Raw genomic sequence first — 16,616 nt, 5'->3', positions numbered from 1 at the left:
AATCGCTCCGGCCCCAGGCCGCCCTCCCCGCAGGAGGAAAACTCCGGGCCGGAGCCCCACACCCGCGGGAGGGGCCGGGGCGCGCCCCCTCATGTCTGCCGCCCTCCGACCCCACTCACATTTGCAGCATGATTTTGTTCAGGACCACGCCATCCACCAGGTCCATGTAGATACCGAGGTTATCCTGGTCGCCACTCCCCAGGTCCCCGAAGGTTTTCACCTGCCGGAGGAAGGACAGCGGGTTGGGGGATGGCGAGCGGACACAGCGAACCCCGGCAGGACAGGACTGCCCCGCCGGCTGGCCCCTCGCTCCCCGCCGCCCCGCTCTGCTCACCCAGGTCACCAAGGGGCTCTGCAGGAAGAGCTCCAGGAGCTCGGAAACGGTCACGTCCATGTCGCCGGGGTTCGGGCGGCGGCGGAAGGCTGCGGGCGCGGGGCCGGCTCACTCGGGAGACAAAGGCGCGGAGCCCATGGCCCACCGCCCCACTGCCCGCCGGGCGCTGCCTACAGGGCAAACAATGCGCGGCTCATCGCTCCCCGCCCCGCTGGCACACGCGGGGCCGCTCGCCGCGCTCCCTCCTCCCAACAGCAACAGGCCAGTCTTCCCCCGCCGAGCTCGCCCCGTGGCTACAGTAGAAGTTCCCCAGGCAAGAGCGAGCCACACCAGGAGAAGGGGGCTCAGCCGCCAGGCCAAACGCCCAGGAGCAAAGGCGCGGAGCTCCTCTAGGACGGCTCCGCTCCGGCCGCCGCGGTACCTGTGCCGGGGTGTGCCCGAGCCCGGCAATTAGACCCGGGCGGTGGCGGCGGCGTGAGGGGCAGCGGCTGCCGCCAATGGAAGGGGCGGAGGGGGCCGGCGCCGGCCAATGGGCGGCGGCCGCGGGGGCGGGATGCGGTGTGGGGTCGGGGCGCGCCGCCCGCTCGGCGTCGCCCGCACGCGGCAGCGAGAGCGGCCCGCGGCCTCTGCCCGCCCCGGCGGGGGCGGCCCCGCACCCCTGCGGCTGCGCCTCGTCCCCGCTGCCACCGAGGTGATGCGCGGCCTCGCCAGGAAATTCGCCCGCGCGGCCGCGCCGGGGCGGCTGTACCTGCCGGGAGCCGCCCGGCGCCGCGCCCTCCTGCGCTGGGAACGGCGCCAGCGCTGAGCGGGAGCGCGCGGGTCCGAAGTTTACGCTTTAAAAGCCACGAAATTCACCACAAAGTACTTTGTAGGGGTGCTTCCAGATGCGCCGCGTAAACCCCTTAGCGCAGGTCAAAGAACTAAGAGGGGAAACTTGGAGCAAAGCGAGCGGCACAACCTGTTGCGCGCCCTCTTGGAATGAACCGGGAGCAGGTGCCCGTGGCGCTCCCGCCGCCAGGGCTGGTCCAGCGGGGCCGGGCCGGGCTGGCTGAGCCCGCGGAGCAGACCGCCCTTCTGCCAGAGCGCCCGGGGTGCCAGCTATTTTCCTGCGGGGCAGAATTTACCCAATCTTCAGTCAGGAAAATAAATAATGCCAGGTAATCTGGATGATTGCTGCTTTACTTATCCCAGGCTCAGAACTTGAAGAGAAATAATTTCGTAATGAAGCTGACCAGTTTAAGGCACGGTGTCACATAATGGGGTTTTGTTGTGCCAGGATTTCCGTTTGACAGTTTGCTCTGTTTTTCACAGATGCAATTTTTTATCTCCGGTATTTATCAGCCTGTGCATCAGCCACCTTTTAGTGCATTCTGACTATTTCTTGTTCGATCATACTGAACTCAAAAAATATATTTTGCATCTTGCACAGTCAGACACGACATATCTGAAATTCTGGTTATTATTAACCACCTACCTTCGATACGTATTTTTGTTAAGGGGGTGGGTGCATGTGTGTTTGTGCATCGGCTGAGGGAGAGACATCTGTTGTTGTGCCTGAGGCACTAGAGCAGTTTGCAAGCAAACTATTACTAAATGATAGACACTGGTGTTCATTGTAGAGGCCTGTTTGTCCCACTAAAGATCGGGTTTAATGATCTGCTTCATGCGATCGTTTTTTTAGGCAGCCCTGTAGACAAGGACGGATAACTCCCACTTGCTACGCTGGTACATGTAAATTGCAACTTGTTTACGAGCAAAAAACAACTTAGTATTTGAAAAATATATAGACCTATTCACAGAAGACAGAATAAAGATGGAAGAATGCTTTCCCACTTTTCACAACTTGGATACAACTCGTTTGTAGGACAAACAGACTCCTGAAAAGAAGCGACAGCTGCATAGTCCGATCCAGGTGTTGCCAGTAGAAAGAATTGAAAGGGAGGGCGCATCATGGAGCACAGTTATAAAACCCAAACTTCTTACCCAGGAAACTTTCCTGGGGATGCTGTTAGCTGCCAAATGCTCACGCGTTATTCAAGGTGCCTGCCTGCGCTACAGGAAATATTTGGCCCCGGGCAGTATGGGGGCGGGTGCTGGAGGTGCAGCGGCGGTAGCCGGACGGGCAGGGGCTGGGAATGGGGTTGGAATGCGGGTGCCGCCGCCTCGGCCACGGCGGGCGGGGGGCGCGCGCCCTCTGGCGGCGGAGGCGCGGGAAGCGGCTGCGCGCTCTCGTCGGATGCCGAAAGCAAAGCAGCAGTGGGAAATAATACTTTCCTTGCTTTGAAATGCGCTGGGAGCACTGATGCAGTCTGGAAAATACTGACAAACTGCTTCAACACGCATGGGGCAAGGGGCACGCGGTGTTGTGAAAGGCGGCAGGCCGGGGGACGCACGCTGGGAAAGGCTGAGTAGCTGCGAGTCTCCCCCAACCACCCGAGCCTCACGCTGCGGGCGGCAGAGCCCGGCTGCCCCGGGCAGGAACAAGCCCAGGCTTGCCCGGAGCTCCGCTGAGAGCAGCCCTGGACGCGGGGCTGCGGAGGGCACGCTGCCCGACTTGGGCAAAATACATACTCTGGTTCTGAGCCCCCAAAATGCTTGTGGAAGGGTTTCCCGTCGGTAATTCCGTGTCGTACCTGTCAAACCCAGCTGGGTGTGTGCTGCTTCCTCCACGTCCTCTCCAAACTATGCCTTAGCATTTATAGCGAGAGCACTTTTATTCACACACCTTGTGTTCCACCAAAGATGTGTCTTGTAAAAACCTCACCTTCCTACTACAGGTCAAGTTCTCATTTCTGATGGGACCTAAGCTGCCGCCTTCCCACAGCAGATAAAATAAAACAAATACCAACGGATATACCCAAGAAAGTCCAGATCCAGACATGTACTAGCAGAAAACTTGTAGTATTTAAGTTTAATGTGATTTGCAACAATTTTGTTTTGACACCATTTCACATGGTCAGCTTTTAACTAAGAACATAATTATCAAAGAATTAAGAAGCACCAGAACTGTGATTTAAGACACATACATAGACACAAGCTACTAACGACACCAGTGTGTTTAATGTCTCCGTTATCATCATGTGTATTTTTAAAGCTGTTTTCACAGCCACAAAGTGCTTGATTTTCAACAACACAGACTACAGAAGGAACTTTCTAAGCTCAAACATTTCTAAATGTTCCTTTAGGCTGACTGTAAATTGCATGATTCCCCCCCCTCAGGCTGTCCCCTAGCAACGAGTACAACCATCAACAAAGCTCTACCATTCATCTGCTGTCTGAAGTGTAAGCTGCTGAGGGATGGGAATAACGGAATTCATGAAGTCACAATACAAGAGTTAAACTCATGGTAATCAGGAAAGAGCTTTTTCTCCTCCTTTGCTTGGGACTGCTGTTAAGCAGCTTTTTTGTAAATATGACTTGACTGTTCATCAACCAACTTCTCAGCTATGGAGCACGTTTGCTTTAAGTAGACTCTGGAGCTGTAAACAATGGGTGCCAGGAGAAAAAGAAGGTGGTCAGAAGATAGCTTTGCTCCTCGCAATATTTGATTCTGAAATGCTGTTTCCAATATTGTTCATTTTTAGACAAAGGTGGTAAAGAAACAATGTTAGAGAAATTTGAATGAGAGTAAAAAGAAACAAACCCATATGTGCTACCAAACCACAAACAAAACCCCAGAAGTATTTGCTAATGTGCATTGAATCAATCTGAATGCGGAGGCAGGGGGGGATGCCGATGATTAACAGTCTGTGGCTGGTATCTGAAACATTCAGAGACAAACTCTCAGAAAAAACTAGCATTAACCTTTGGCACATATTTGTTCAGTGCTGAAATTTAAGTCAGCTGCTGAGGCTCCTGAGAAGACCAACATGATAGAGAATCTAAAATACAAGGAGACGGAGTTTGGGCAGAGTATCTCATAAACCTCTGAGTCCATAGAAAATAAATAGAGAGTCAAATACACAAGGCAAACAATAGAGTTAATACTCAGCAAAAGATATGGGGAGGAGATGAAGGCGCACCAGCGGTTTATGGCTCTTTGCATGAACTTGAAAGCAAGGGAGGAAGACTCACATCCCAGGCAAACACAAAATGATGACATAACCACGTTGACTTGAACCCTTCAGAGAGGCAGTGAGTGTCACAGCAGTGGAAGAATGCTCAGGGGCCTGCAAGAAGAGAGAATAAATTAATTTCAGTTAGATTCATAACCACAAGAGGTGTTAGAAGCAAAGGCTGGTCCTGGTGATCTAATGCAGTGAGTTCAGGAGATACAGTAGGGTGGGAACCTCATGTCCAGCACATTGAGAAAGATGTCCTCTGAAGCGGCAGCAGCAGCAAGGGGAAGGTGTCTTCTTGAAGATTTTGAAGCCACAATAGGTCCTGGTCTGTTGAGAAGGTGATTACTGAAGAGAATAATTGTGTAAAGGCTTGGGCACCTTATCCAAAGACTTGTGTTCCCATCAGGGCAGGGAACACCCAAGGCAGAAGATTGCTGTGTATGTTTCTCAGTTTCTTTGTCAGGAGGTAAAAGAACAACTACATCAGCAGCACTAACTGGGAATCATGAGACAAGTAAAAGAACTAGTAGGACCACACTAGGAACTGTTACTGACTGCTTTAAAGGAAAAATAGGGAAGTATAGAATGCATAGAAAGAGGTAAAATGTATCAAATAGAACGTGTTTTGATTGTTTTATTAATATGAAAAATATTTCAAATCATAAGTATCAATTCCTTTCAATTGTAACTAGCAAATGTCCTTATAAAAACAGAATGTGATTTTGAAGGTCCAAAACTTTAGGGAATTTTCATTTTTCAGACTGCTGTTTTGACATTTGAGTTATACAAGAGTATATCAAAATCCATATTGATGACACTGGGCCTGAGGTAAAAATAATAGGCAAGCACAGCCAAAAGTTTTAGAAGCAGCTTTGGGAAATACTTAGGCTGTTCAGAGTTGAAGAAAAGTATAAATTCACATGCAAGGAAAACATTCCAGGGAGAAGTTAACAAAGCTTCAGCAGGGAAGTGGATGGCAGTACGGATGGGACCACCACCTCTGATACCTACCAAGGACAGAGCCATTTCTTGGAACAGTGAGCAACATGGGAATGAGGAAACTTGTGTCCCCGCTATCTGCTCAAATAGCACCCCAAATTCACTTCTGCGTGCAAGAGTCGAACAGATGTGGGAAGATGAATTTGAGGAACTAATGAAAGATTCCAGTTTTGAGGGGTTGTGACAGAAGGCACAAAACTAAGGTTGTCCAGTGATAAAGAGTCCCTTTTTTAATTGCCTTTTTCCCAGCAGTCCACAGGGTTTCATTTCAGCTTTCAATTGTTCTAATAATTTATATAAAACCCCCACAAGATTCATACGCCAGTAAATGTGGTTGCAACTAGAGCAACATCAAATCAAATCTACAAGCTCATCAGGTAACCAGCCACTGATGAAAAATTATAGGACCATAGAACAGAACCACAGAATAAAACCACAGAATATCATGGGTTGGAAGGGACCTACAAAGGTTGAGTCCAGCTCCTGCTTCTGTACAAGACAACCCCAAAATACAGTAAGTTATACCTCCCTCACATGAATTAAATTATGGCTCTGATTGAGGGTAGGCATTATAGACCCTCCCACAGAAGGTTTTCCTGTATCTACAGCATGCCCACATGCCCTGCCTCCTTTCTGAACTGAACTATGAACTATATATTCCTTCATTTCTTCTGGACGCCAGAAAGTGGAGAACATGCACATGGACAACTTATCTGGAAAAACTTAAGCTGTGGCAACTTCTCTTCTTTGAATGCTTGCCTGGTTTTACACTGGGTGACCCATCTCATCTTTCACAGCTGTTGAGGTTTGACAGTCCCAACGCCAGGCACCCACGAGAGCCGCTCGTTTGCCCTCCCCTGCCACAGCTGGGCAGAGGAGGGGAAAGGAAAAAAAAAAACAACCAAACACTTCATGAGTGAGATAAGGACCGGGAGAAATATTCCAAGGGCGAAACAGGCTCAGCTTAAGTTGGGAAGTGAATTTATTACTAACAGAACCAGAGGAGGATAATGAGAAGTAAAAGAAGCCATTAGAACACCTTCCCCCTGCCCCTCCCTCCTTCCCACCGACAGCACAGGAGACAGGGCCTGGGGGTTTGGTCAGTCCATCACCGGGATTTCCTTCCGCTGCGCCAGGAGAGGAGTCTTCCCCTGTGAGGCCGTGGGGTCCCTCCCATGGGAGACAGTTCTCCTGAACTTCCCTGGCGTGGGTCCGCTCTCCCGAGCAGCGGCCGCACCGCCCCTGCTGCAGCGTGAGCCCCTCCCACGGGCCCACAGCCCTCCCAAACTGCTGCGCCGGGGCTCTCTCCTTCCTCGGGGTGCAGTCCCCCAAGGACAGGCTGCTCCAGCCTGGCAGCAGGGCCCTCTCTCTCCAGCGGGTCTCCCACTGGATCACAGCCTCCTCCAGGCATCCACCCGCTCCGGCACGGGCACCTCCCCCACGGGCTGTGGGTGGATCTCTGCATCCCCCGTGGATCCCCACGGGCTGTGGGTGGATCTCTGCATCCCCGGTGGGCTGCAGGGGCACAGCTGCTGCACCGCGGTTCTCACCACGGCCTGCAGAGGCATCTCGGCTCCCCCTCCTTTTTCACTGACCTTGGTGTCTCCATGTTGTTTTCCCTCACATGTTCTCACCTCCTCCTCTTCTCTGACTAGAATCCAAAACCTTGTGACTTTGTTTTTAAGAAAAAAACTTCTTAAATATGTCATCACAGAGGCGTTACCAACCTCTCCCACTGGCCTGACCTTGGCCAGCAGCATGTCCATCTTCAGATCCATCGGAGATTGGCTCTGCTGGACATGGTGGAAACTTCCAGGAGCTCCTCACAGGAGCCACCTTTGTGGCCCCCCTGCTAGCAAAAACCAGGCCGTGCCAAACCAATACAACAGCTTACCTGGAATGGGAGTCAATGTCCTCAAGGCAGGTGCTGCTCAGGCATTGACAGCACTGCTCCAGGATGCCTCTGCAGCTGTGGAATGGTTGAGACAGGTAAGGCTGAACTTCTGTGGCCACTCTGCAGATGCCAGGAAACATCATTTAGCAAGGTAACCAACATCACTTGTGCTGGGTAGAAAAGGCAGCCACTTGCCTAATAGCGCCAAAGCAGCAACATGAGAACAGAGCCCCATCAGTTCTCCAATTAAACATCTCTGCAGGGATGTAGAAACACAGGCAAACCTCATCCAAACAGTTCCATCCTTAGTACATTAAGCACTTAATTCCATGAGAACATGGTGTCTCACCCAGCAGTGACAGTACATTCTAGAGACAACTCACTGTTTAGATAAACCAGGTTTTAGATCCCTTCACCTTCATGACACAGGAGATCTCTTTTTTGGTGATGTGCACTGTTAACTCGAATACTGCCACACACTGCACACATTAGAAGAAAATCTGGAAATATTCCAGATCACCTGGAATTACTTTCACTAGTGTGTGGGTTCCTTGGGGGACCAGGTACTTCATACACATTCTGTCTGGTATTCCCAGCAAGTCTAGGCTCAAAGCTCGGAAGTACATTCAAGGAATCGCCATCAAGTCTTTCAGCCACGGAAGGAGCAGAAGGCTCTCTATGGATGATTCAAACACCTTGGCTCTTGTCTGTAAATATGGAATAGGTGCTCTGTAAACCACACCTCGGCACAATTAAAATGCAACGAAGATGACCGAGCTGTGCTTAGGACAATATACATGCAGCTGTCTTGGGATGAGGACAAATGCTTTTAAGAAATCAGCCCAGAGAAAGATCTAGAACAGAGCACTGTTCCCTAACATCATTTTTTCCACCTATTAACTCAAACCCACTTTTTATTTTTTTTAATTATCCATCACTTCTTGCAATCCCAGTATTCTCCTTTTTTCCCCTCTAAAGTACATTTCATGATTTTTATGAACACAAAAATGAGTATCACTGGGCAAGAGCATACCCACCATTCACCTACTTCCAACTTTTAGGAATAATGTATTATCCAAGTGCAGACATGTCCTGTCAGGCTACAAGCATTAGATAATTGGGAAGACAACTAACCATAAGTTAGAGAGCATTAAAAGATGTGCAGCCTAATGTTTAACCAGTCTTTTAGAGCTTCATAAAAATATAAAAACTTCAAAAAGTTCCTGCTTTCATTATTATGACCCAGTAACTTCAGGATACTACTACTTCTGTTAAATGCAATGCTTCAAAATCCAAGATTCCTAGAAGTATTATGAAAGTATCTGAAAGTCTGGAAGACTGAAGTATCAAACATCACAAGATCCAAGCACTTGATTGCTAAAGGAACAGAAAAAAACATTAACAAAAAGTGGGCCTTTGACTAACTCAGAAGAATGGCTTCCTGAAATATAGCCTGGAAGACCTGAACATGACTGTATGGATAAATTTTGAGAGCTTTATGCTCAGGGAAAGTTTGACAGCTTGAGCTGGGTTTAGGTTCTGGCTAATTAATTCTGGTTCTGGCTAATTAATTCTGGCAGATTTCCTTGTCACAATGTCTGCTCTGACACCGAAGTTGCAAAAATCAGGTTTCAGACAGTTTGTTGAGACAGCACAGGGACTCAGCCTGCAGCAGCAGGTTGTGTCTAATCCTGTAGTGACCACGTGCACAACTTCTGACCTCTGTAAAATTTACTGCTGAGAACTGCCCTATCACAGACATTTCAAATACATTGTAATAACTCAACCTTAGAAAGTGATTACAAATGAACTCTTTGAGAAAAAGATGGCTAATAATTTTTCCCTAATGCACACTCTTACTTAAATCCAAAATGGCTGGTATATACTGACAAAACCCAAGCTCTGAAGCTTTGCCTTTTGTAGTTGGCACAGAACCTGCCATGCCATCTACAATGTTCAGAAACAAAGTGCTCATCTACCCTTGAGTGTGATCACTGCCTCAGATTCTCATTTCTCTTATTTCTATTTGTACTGACACATTTACGTATTAAACATCGTGATTGTTGCAACACTGCTGCTTTGAATGCCCAAAAGGAAACTGGCTCTTGAAAACAAATGTAAGAAAGGGTCTCTCATTTGCAAAGGAACTGAATAAATGCCCTTTCATAGGAAGCACTGCTATGCAAAGCCATCTTCTGTAAAAGGAGTAAGGAAGCAGGATATAATGCCTAATTTCAAATTAGTATTATTTAGACTTTTGGGAAAAGGGGAAAAAGGCAGTCATTGAGTTAGACCAAGTTAATTGCTGTTTTTCAACTGAGTATTAGAATAAATTTCAAAAGATGGTGTCCTTGTAAAGAGTTTATTCTACAACCATCTTTTATTCATTAAAACTGGTATTCCAAAGGGAATCAGAGATTTTTAAAAAATACTACTAATGCCATTTTCCTAAGTCAAATGAGTCAGTATTTTGGTATTCCTAATTCATCCACCTTGCATTTGGTAAGTTAGTTACCATCACTGTTCTGCGTTATGAAATTTCAAAGTCTCTTTGGAACACTAATTTCCTATTTATAAGTTTAAATTTTTTTATTTCATCCTATTTCCCTGATTTTTCTCTCAAGAGGTGCTGCTGTAAAATTTAATATAAAATATTTAGTCACAAAATAGTATTGCTTTTATGAACATTGTGGCAAGATTTTTTTCCAATAAAAACGATACCATCTTCCATAAATTCCTTAACACAGTAAGAACTGTGATGCAGAACAAAATTACACAGTGTGAAACAGGTACCAGCACAACAGTGAGATTATATTACATCAAAAAATTTTAATGGTCCCAAATATATACTCAACAACTAAGCATACACTCAGGGGGGCAAAAAAAAATTATGACACAAAAGTGACCACATCTAGAATTCCACTCAATCTTTAATCAAGAAGGGACAAACAAATCCCCCACCTCAAAAAAAATTTCTGCAGTTTAAAGGGCAAAGGGAACAAATTTAAAAAAAAAGAGGAAACTTTATGTTCGGCCCTCCCCCGCAGAGGTTTTTAAAACCTGTTGTAGCTTGAGTAAAATGTTCAGAATGTACGATTTCAAAGGCAGGTCTCTTTTATACAAAGAAACTGCTGGCATTCTTAACTAGTGAAGAACTATGGCAAAACCTGCCTTTTCTTCAGAAGTCTCATCCATGGTCCAAGAAAGCATATTCTGATTGTAGCAACTGACCAGTCAATCCAGAGTTCCACTAACAAAACTCCTGCCCTGTTGGCTTTTTTTTTTCTTTTTTTTTCTTTTTTTTTTTTTTTGTTTTTTTGTTTTGTTTTCCATTTCCTTCCCTGAGAAAAGGGCAACATGTGGTCCAAGCTGGAGAACTCAAAGGCGTAAGTCCTTCCCCTAAACAAAGTGTTTCTCCTTCTTCTGCTCCTTTGAATTGGCACTTGATTGGCAGAAATCCATTTGTATAGGTTGATCTGTGTCATACACAGTAATTCACAAAAGATTGCTGCTTTGCTGTGGGTTTGTTTTGTTTTTGGAAAAAAAATCCTTCCCCAACTGGTAATGTTCTCCAGCAGTTGCCATTATGATGACTCAAGCTTTGCTTTCTTTGACAAAGGTAAAGTTTCCTCTTTATCTTCATCTTCATCATCCTCTTCATCATCATCAGGATAATCTACAAGCCCAACAAGGCCTCCCTACAAAGACAGACACAATTATTATAATTAAGAAAATGTTTGCACATCAATAGTTCATGACTGCATTGTAACATGTTTGCCATAAGCACACTGGTTCAGGTGGTTTTGAATAAAATTAAGCAGAACAAAAATAAATCCTTCAGCATGAATGAAAATTACATTCTCTGAAAAATGTTTAAATTAATAAAGCCAAAATAGGGTTTTACTTATCCAACTGGAAGTATTTCCAATTGAAATTTAGGTAAAGCCAAAAATCTACGTAATTTTGCTAAGTGTCACTGCAGCTCCATGTGTGAAGACATAGTTTATTTTTACTGAGTAGAGCTGACTGGGATTGAGCAATCTGGGAGCACTTCAAAAACAAATACAGAATATCCTTCAATTTGAATTTTTGAATTATGATACTTTTAAAACACATGTTGTCTTCACAAAAGTTAGTTTACATGTGTAGTGACTAAGAATTTTTTTGAAAAATGTAACTGAATGAAGTGTATGGGTTACAAAGTTTAAACAACTTGTCAGCTGAAAATGAAATGTATCTAGTAACATTAAAAACTCCCTTGTATTGCAAATACCCACAAATTTAGGATTAGGCAGTTCTGGACCCATGAAAAAGCAGCAGCATGAACTTCTGAAACTTCCCCTAACTCTATTATGTTAAGTAATTTCTGAAGCTTAACCAGCATTTGACTACAATGGCAGTTGTAGTCAAATACTTTACTCAAAGGTCCTATTACTTACTCAGGTACCTAATAATGGACATCCAAACCAGAACATTTCAGTCAACTGCATACCAAAATACAACTTGAAAAACAATTACACATACTCTGTACAGTCACACATAACACTGAGTATACTACACCTAAAACAACAACATCTGGTAATTAATGAAAAACCCAATTTCAACACTGTTTCTAGTTTGCAACTGTGGCATGCTTTACTCTGAAAGAAGGTAAGATACCTTATGCCTGAATCCATGCGTGTTTTCCAGAGCACTGCATGTTTCCCTTTGTAAGCTGAACATTTTTCTTTTGCCACCACTACTTGAATTTGTGGAGTCAATACTGTAGCCAATATGTTCCATATGTAAAGACTCCATTTCAGACTCAGGGAATTACACTCTCTCTGGGAGAGAACAAACCTCTAACAGACTGAATGGATTTCCAAGCCAATTCCATCCCTTTTAAAAAGTGCTTGACTAACTCTTGGGTCATGCAAGGAGTTTCCTTCACAGAGGGATTTAGAGGAAGTGTCCTTAGCTTCTTCCATCAGCCAAACTCTTCTAATCCAGGTGTCTTCAATAGAATGCAATCCAAATACAAACTCTTAAGCCATGTTGAGTAGAAGAAAAAACCTAAATCTCCATTTACCTTCACTAGACGTTAGATAAACAAGCTGAATGGTAGCATTACAAAACGAGGATGAATCAGTGTTATTCCAAGATTACCTGAACAACTGATATACATATCTCACCTTTCAGAAGTGAAAACACTTGTTATGAAAATAAATTCTCATTATCTGAACTGCACTGTATCAGCATTACCTTATCTGCCCCTCCATTCTGGGAAAACAGCAGTCCCACTACTTTCCTGACTCAGTTCAAACATTTTTAGTCAAAAATCTGATAAAATCCAACAGTGTCCTAAAATGTATTTAAAAATGCTTGTTTTGAATATTCACTCCAAGTTACAATGCTCTTTTAAAGGGGCTTTCTTCTTCTATTTCAGTATGTTCCAAATCAAAACTAAGTCAGTTCAAAGGTAAAAATGTCACACTTGGGTATCAGAAATTGTTCTGGCTTACAGCAATCAGCATTCAATGCAATTTATTTCCTTCTATAGGTCAATTATAGAATTCTGAACAGTACAAAAATGGTGATAGTAGAAATCCTCAATGGATGCAGCAGGGCATTGTGGTATCTACCAAAATTTGGCTATGTTTCCAAAATATTTATTTTTACCTGTCAAATATCCCAGTGCAATTTAACATAAGTACAGTGTTGTCTGTATTTCACAGTAAACATCACTGCTAGGAGCAACTAGTGGCATGCTTCCTACTTGACTAGTCTGGGCATTAGAAGAGCTTTTATTTCTTCTACATACAGCAGATCTTGTTAAAAATGCTGAAGGCCAGACAAGAAGTTCACACAAACCAGACAGTCCATTGCTGCTTAACGTGTCAGGACTCACACAAACTTCAGAGAGATGCAAAAGCAAATTCCTACTCTGTAACAATGAAGTCAACCTACAACCATTCAAAATTACCTTAGTTGTAATAGCTGCCATCTGAGATGTGCTTTTAGAAACTGAGCCAGGTGAGCCAGGGGACCCTGGAGACCCAGGCGACCCAGGGGATCCAGGCAGATTACTTGCAGATGACTGGCTGGTAAGGTTAGATTTTGTACCACTGGAAAAAGAAAGCTTGAAACTTGGGCTCTGACGACCTGAAAGGTTAGTTTTCAGAAGAACTTCCTTTTCTTCACTCTCTTTCACTGGAAAGAAAAGAAAAGAAAAAAAAAAAAGCAAAAGTAAAGCATTGAGTCCAACATTTAATCACAAATCACTGTTGGGGAAAGGCTTAATACTTTATGTCTTTATGTATAACTCAATTAAGTGAGTCATCATAGACTTTTTTCCATACTACTATACCACCTACCAGCTGTCACTGGCCAGGAATGAACACTTTTTTCCTACCAGTGGTATCACCTGAACATTTATGTAGAAAAATTTGAGTTATAAACCAGTATTATATATATTCATCACATAACATTGAATTATAACCCAAATAAAACACAGAAAAACTTGACTATCAGTTAAGATTTAAATTCAAATGCTTCAAGAAATCTACAACACATTCTGCTTTTGAAGACAACCAAACTGTTTTAAAGGTAAAACACCAAATTGATGTTGCAATTTCAAAATAAATACATGCAAATCCTTCACTGCAGTAGGACTAAATAATACAAGTTATGGCATTCATCTTCTCATCACTTACATTTTTTTCTTTCCATGAATTTACTGATAGGGTCCATAATATCCTCATCATTTTTAGGCTTGTCAGAAGGGGGCACCACTGCCTCTCCATCTTCCATATCATCCTCATCAGTATTAAACCACATTTCCTCCTCATCTTCCAGGGTTCTTGCGTCCCTTCTGTACCTGTGGTTTCTCAAAATGGAGCGCATGCTGCAGAACAGTAAGTTTGAAAAGCCTAGATTCAAAAATCAACTCAATAATAAAACTTCTACTCAACACTTAGTGACAGTTTACAGATCCATACACTGCAGAGCAATAAAAACACCATCAAATCATTCCCTAATGTAAACCTTTGTATTTTCAATGCAAATATCATTATAAACTTTTCCATGTAAAGAATCAAATAAAGTACAACTCTGCTAATAGCACAGACTACTCAATCAGTACAAAATTCTGTAGCACATAAACAGCACTATTAAAAGTAATTTTAATAAATCTCACTAAAGTGTTGCATTCAGACTTGGTTTATCAGTTTGCACCGGTAAATAAAAAGTTGTAAAACAAAGAGTTTAGAAATACAGACTTATTCTCTGAAAACATTTTGTAACCTGTTTGTATTCAGGTCCAACAAGTTAAAAAAAAAAAATCTAACTTAAATATGACTCCAGTTTTAAAAAGATACATTTAAAAGAAAGCTATCTCTCTCTGCCACATCCATCTATTACAACTTTTGGTCACTTATCAGTATTTTCCATTTTTCAGGGCCTTGGATATGAACTGCTACCTCTCCCTATTTGATCTATTATCAACGTTGGTTTATTTCAGCTCCACCGTACTTTTCTCTTTTCTCACAGAAGCAGTATTATGGTCTTGGAGCAGAGTGACAGGGATGTGGCCCTTCGAGAATGGGGCAGGAGAAGTGGAAGAGAGGTTGAAAACATTTTCATTGCTAGATGTTGATTTTAACAGTTTCCAACAGAAGCATGATGAAGCATTTGATGAAGCACTTCACAATTTACTAGATGAAATTTCATGTTTTTCATAAAGTCTCTGTTACTGGGATCAAAATGTTAATAATACAACCTAGACATTTGCATTACTGACTGCAGGAAAAAGCCACAAGGAAAAAATTAGAACATTACACGCTATTGAATAAAAACACTAAATCTAGTTATAAGTAAGTTGCTTGCCAGCATTATCATCTCTTATCTATACATACTGCATCATTTTACATTATATTTACACTCAAGTTCTGCTAACAGCACAGAACTATGACTTAAGTGGAACTCTAATGAATACTTTTGTGGCCCATGTCCACAAAATGTTGGTCTCCTTCCTTACTGAACTTTCTTTGCTAAAATATGTAAACAGATTCTTGTTATTTGTGCATTTTATTATTTCTGGGTTTTCACTTTAAAAATTACATGGATTGTGACAGGACTTGTGCAGCCACTATATAAAATGTAGGAAGAAGGTTGAGCTACAGACCTCTTGAAGCTCTATTTTCTGTTGGATAAACTCATGCAGCACAACCACTTAGTTCAACTTAAGCCAAGAAAAAAACTAAAGCTTTACTTGCTATACTGGATGGAAATTGCTGAAGAAAGCAGCTGGGTATTCTTTCCCACACATGCATTAATGTAAGTAAGAATCACAGCCTTGAATTTCAGCTGTTTATGTCATAAGCTTAGCTGACATAAGCCAAAATAATAACATCTCACTTTTAACACCTCAGTACTCAAAACTGCAGATCCTGCACATGCTCTTGAAAGTGCTTCAATGTTTTAAAATAAATCTACACTTACAGTCTCATTTTAATTGTACAAATCTCAAATTTAAGTATTAAGAAATCCTGTGGCAGGAAATAGAAGTCTGAAATGTCAAGATATCCTAGTAGGACTACTCAGAATTAATTTTACTGTGTTTTCAAACTAATTCAAGAAAGCAGAACAAAAACAGGTCTTGCTAACAATTCTTAAGAGTAACTCATCTGCTCACACAAGCAGTCATTTTGTTTTAATGAAACTAGACATAAAGCAAAAAGAAATGGAGCAAAAAGGCCTAAACTTCCTATTTTTATACATCTCAACCTTTTAACCTTGGGCACCTGTGTACTATGGAAGGGAACTTTTGTTCTGGCAAATGGAAGGAGCTATTCAAGCTTTGCATCAGATTGTTCTTACTCCATCAGCAAATCTAACAGGGACAAAAAAAGCATTCTCTGAAAATTTCTTTGGCTATTCTATTCCTCAGGCATTTTGATAAAACCTATCTAAATATCTATTCCCACAACTAAAATAAAAGGAAATCTGATGTGAAAATTTTTGAAAGAAAAATCCACAGAATGGTAATTCACAACTGAACAGGCTTTCAAATCAGCAGTGGAAATCTATTATTTAAATAAATGAACTTGGTAGAGATACTTGGTAGGCTTCCAACCTCATTAAAGTAGTGCACATACATTTAAGATATGATAAATTAGCATTATGACTGGGGGTCCAGCAACTAACGTTTCCTGAAAGTTGATCAAAAGTCTGTAGCAACATATTTGAAAATCACACTTTTAATCAAGTAAATTCAGCAAGGCTTGAGATGCAAGCAGGAGTCTAAATTTTAATCTCCATTTCCCAGTAATAGAGAACAGCCCATCAATAG

General features: G+C 43.1%; 2 protein-coding genes and 1 long non-coding RNA gene across 5 annotated transcripts in view; all 3 read right to left on the bottom strand.

The window, feature by feature from the left end:
- CCDC88C (coiled-coil domain containing 88C) overlaps positions 1–809 on the bottom strand; it is a 99,616-nt gene extending 98,807 nt beyond the window's left edge. Inside the window, exons 1-2 of one of the 2 annotated variants that reach the window (XM_039552389.1) lie at positions 335–809; positions 120–220 (exon numbers count right to left, since the gene is read on the bottom strand). In XM_039552389.1, the coding sequence (XP_039408323.1) occupies positions 120–220; positions 335–394 (161 nt within the window). In that variant the 5' untranslated portion in view covers positions 395–809. The remainder of the gene's footprint in view (positions 1–119; positions 221–334) is intronic. The other variant, XM_039552390.1, reaches the window with a different exon arrangement.
- A 2,410-nt stretch (positions 810–3,219) lies between these two features.
- Positions 3,220–7,027, bottom strand: LOC109146424. The gene is made up of 2 exons (XR_002048410.2): positions 6,990–7,027; positions 3,220–4,503 (listed from the first exon to the last, which is right to left on the bottom strand). It is a non-coding gene; the product is annotated as an uncharacterized LOC109146424 (long non-coding RNA).
- A 3,070-nt stretch (positions 7,028–10,097) lies between these two features.
- The window catches only part of PPP4R3A (protein phosphatase 4 regulatory subunit 3A), a 41,833-nt gene continuing 35,314 nt past the window's right edge, over positions 10,098–16,616 (bottom strand). For both annotated transcript variants that reach the window (XM_039552458.1, XM_010394232.3), the window contains 3 exons: positions 13,981–14,171; positions 13,251–13,477; positions 10,098–10,986 (listed from right to left, as the gene is read on the bottom strand). In XM_039552458.1, the coding sequence (XP_039408392.1) occupies positions 10,873–10,986; positions 13,251–13,477; positions 13,981–14,171 (532 nt within the window). In that variant the 3' untranslated portion in view covers positions 10,098–10,872. The remainder of the gene's footprint in view (positions 10,987–13,250; positions 13,478–13,980; positions 14,172–16,616) is intronic.

The sequence above is a fragment of the Corvus cornix genome, chromosome 5 (assembly GCF_000738735.6).
Source record: "Corvus cornix cornix isolate S_Up_H32 chromosome 5, ASM73873v5, whole genome shotgun sequence".
Lineage (NCBI taxonomy): Eukaryota > Metazoa > Chordata > Aves > Passeriformes > Corvidae > Corvus > Corvus cornix.
Note: the sequence above shows the minus strand (reverse complement) of the source record. Positions and strands in the feature narration are given on the sequence as shown.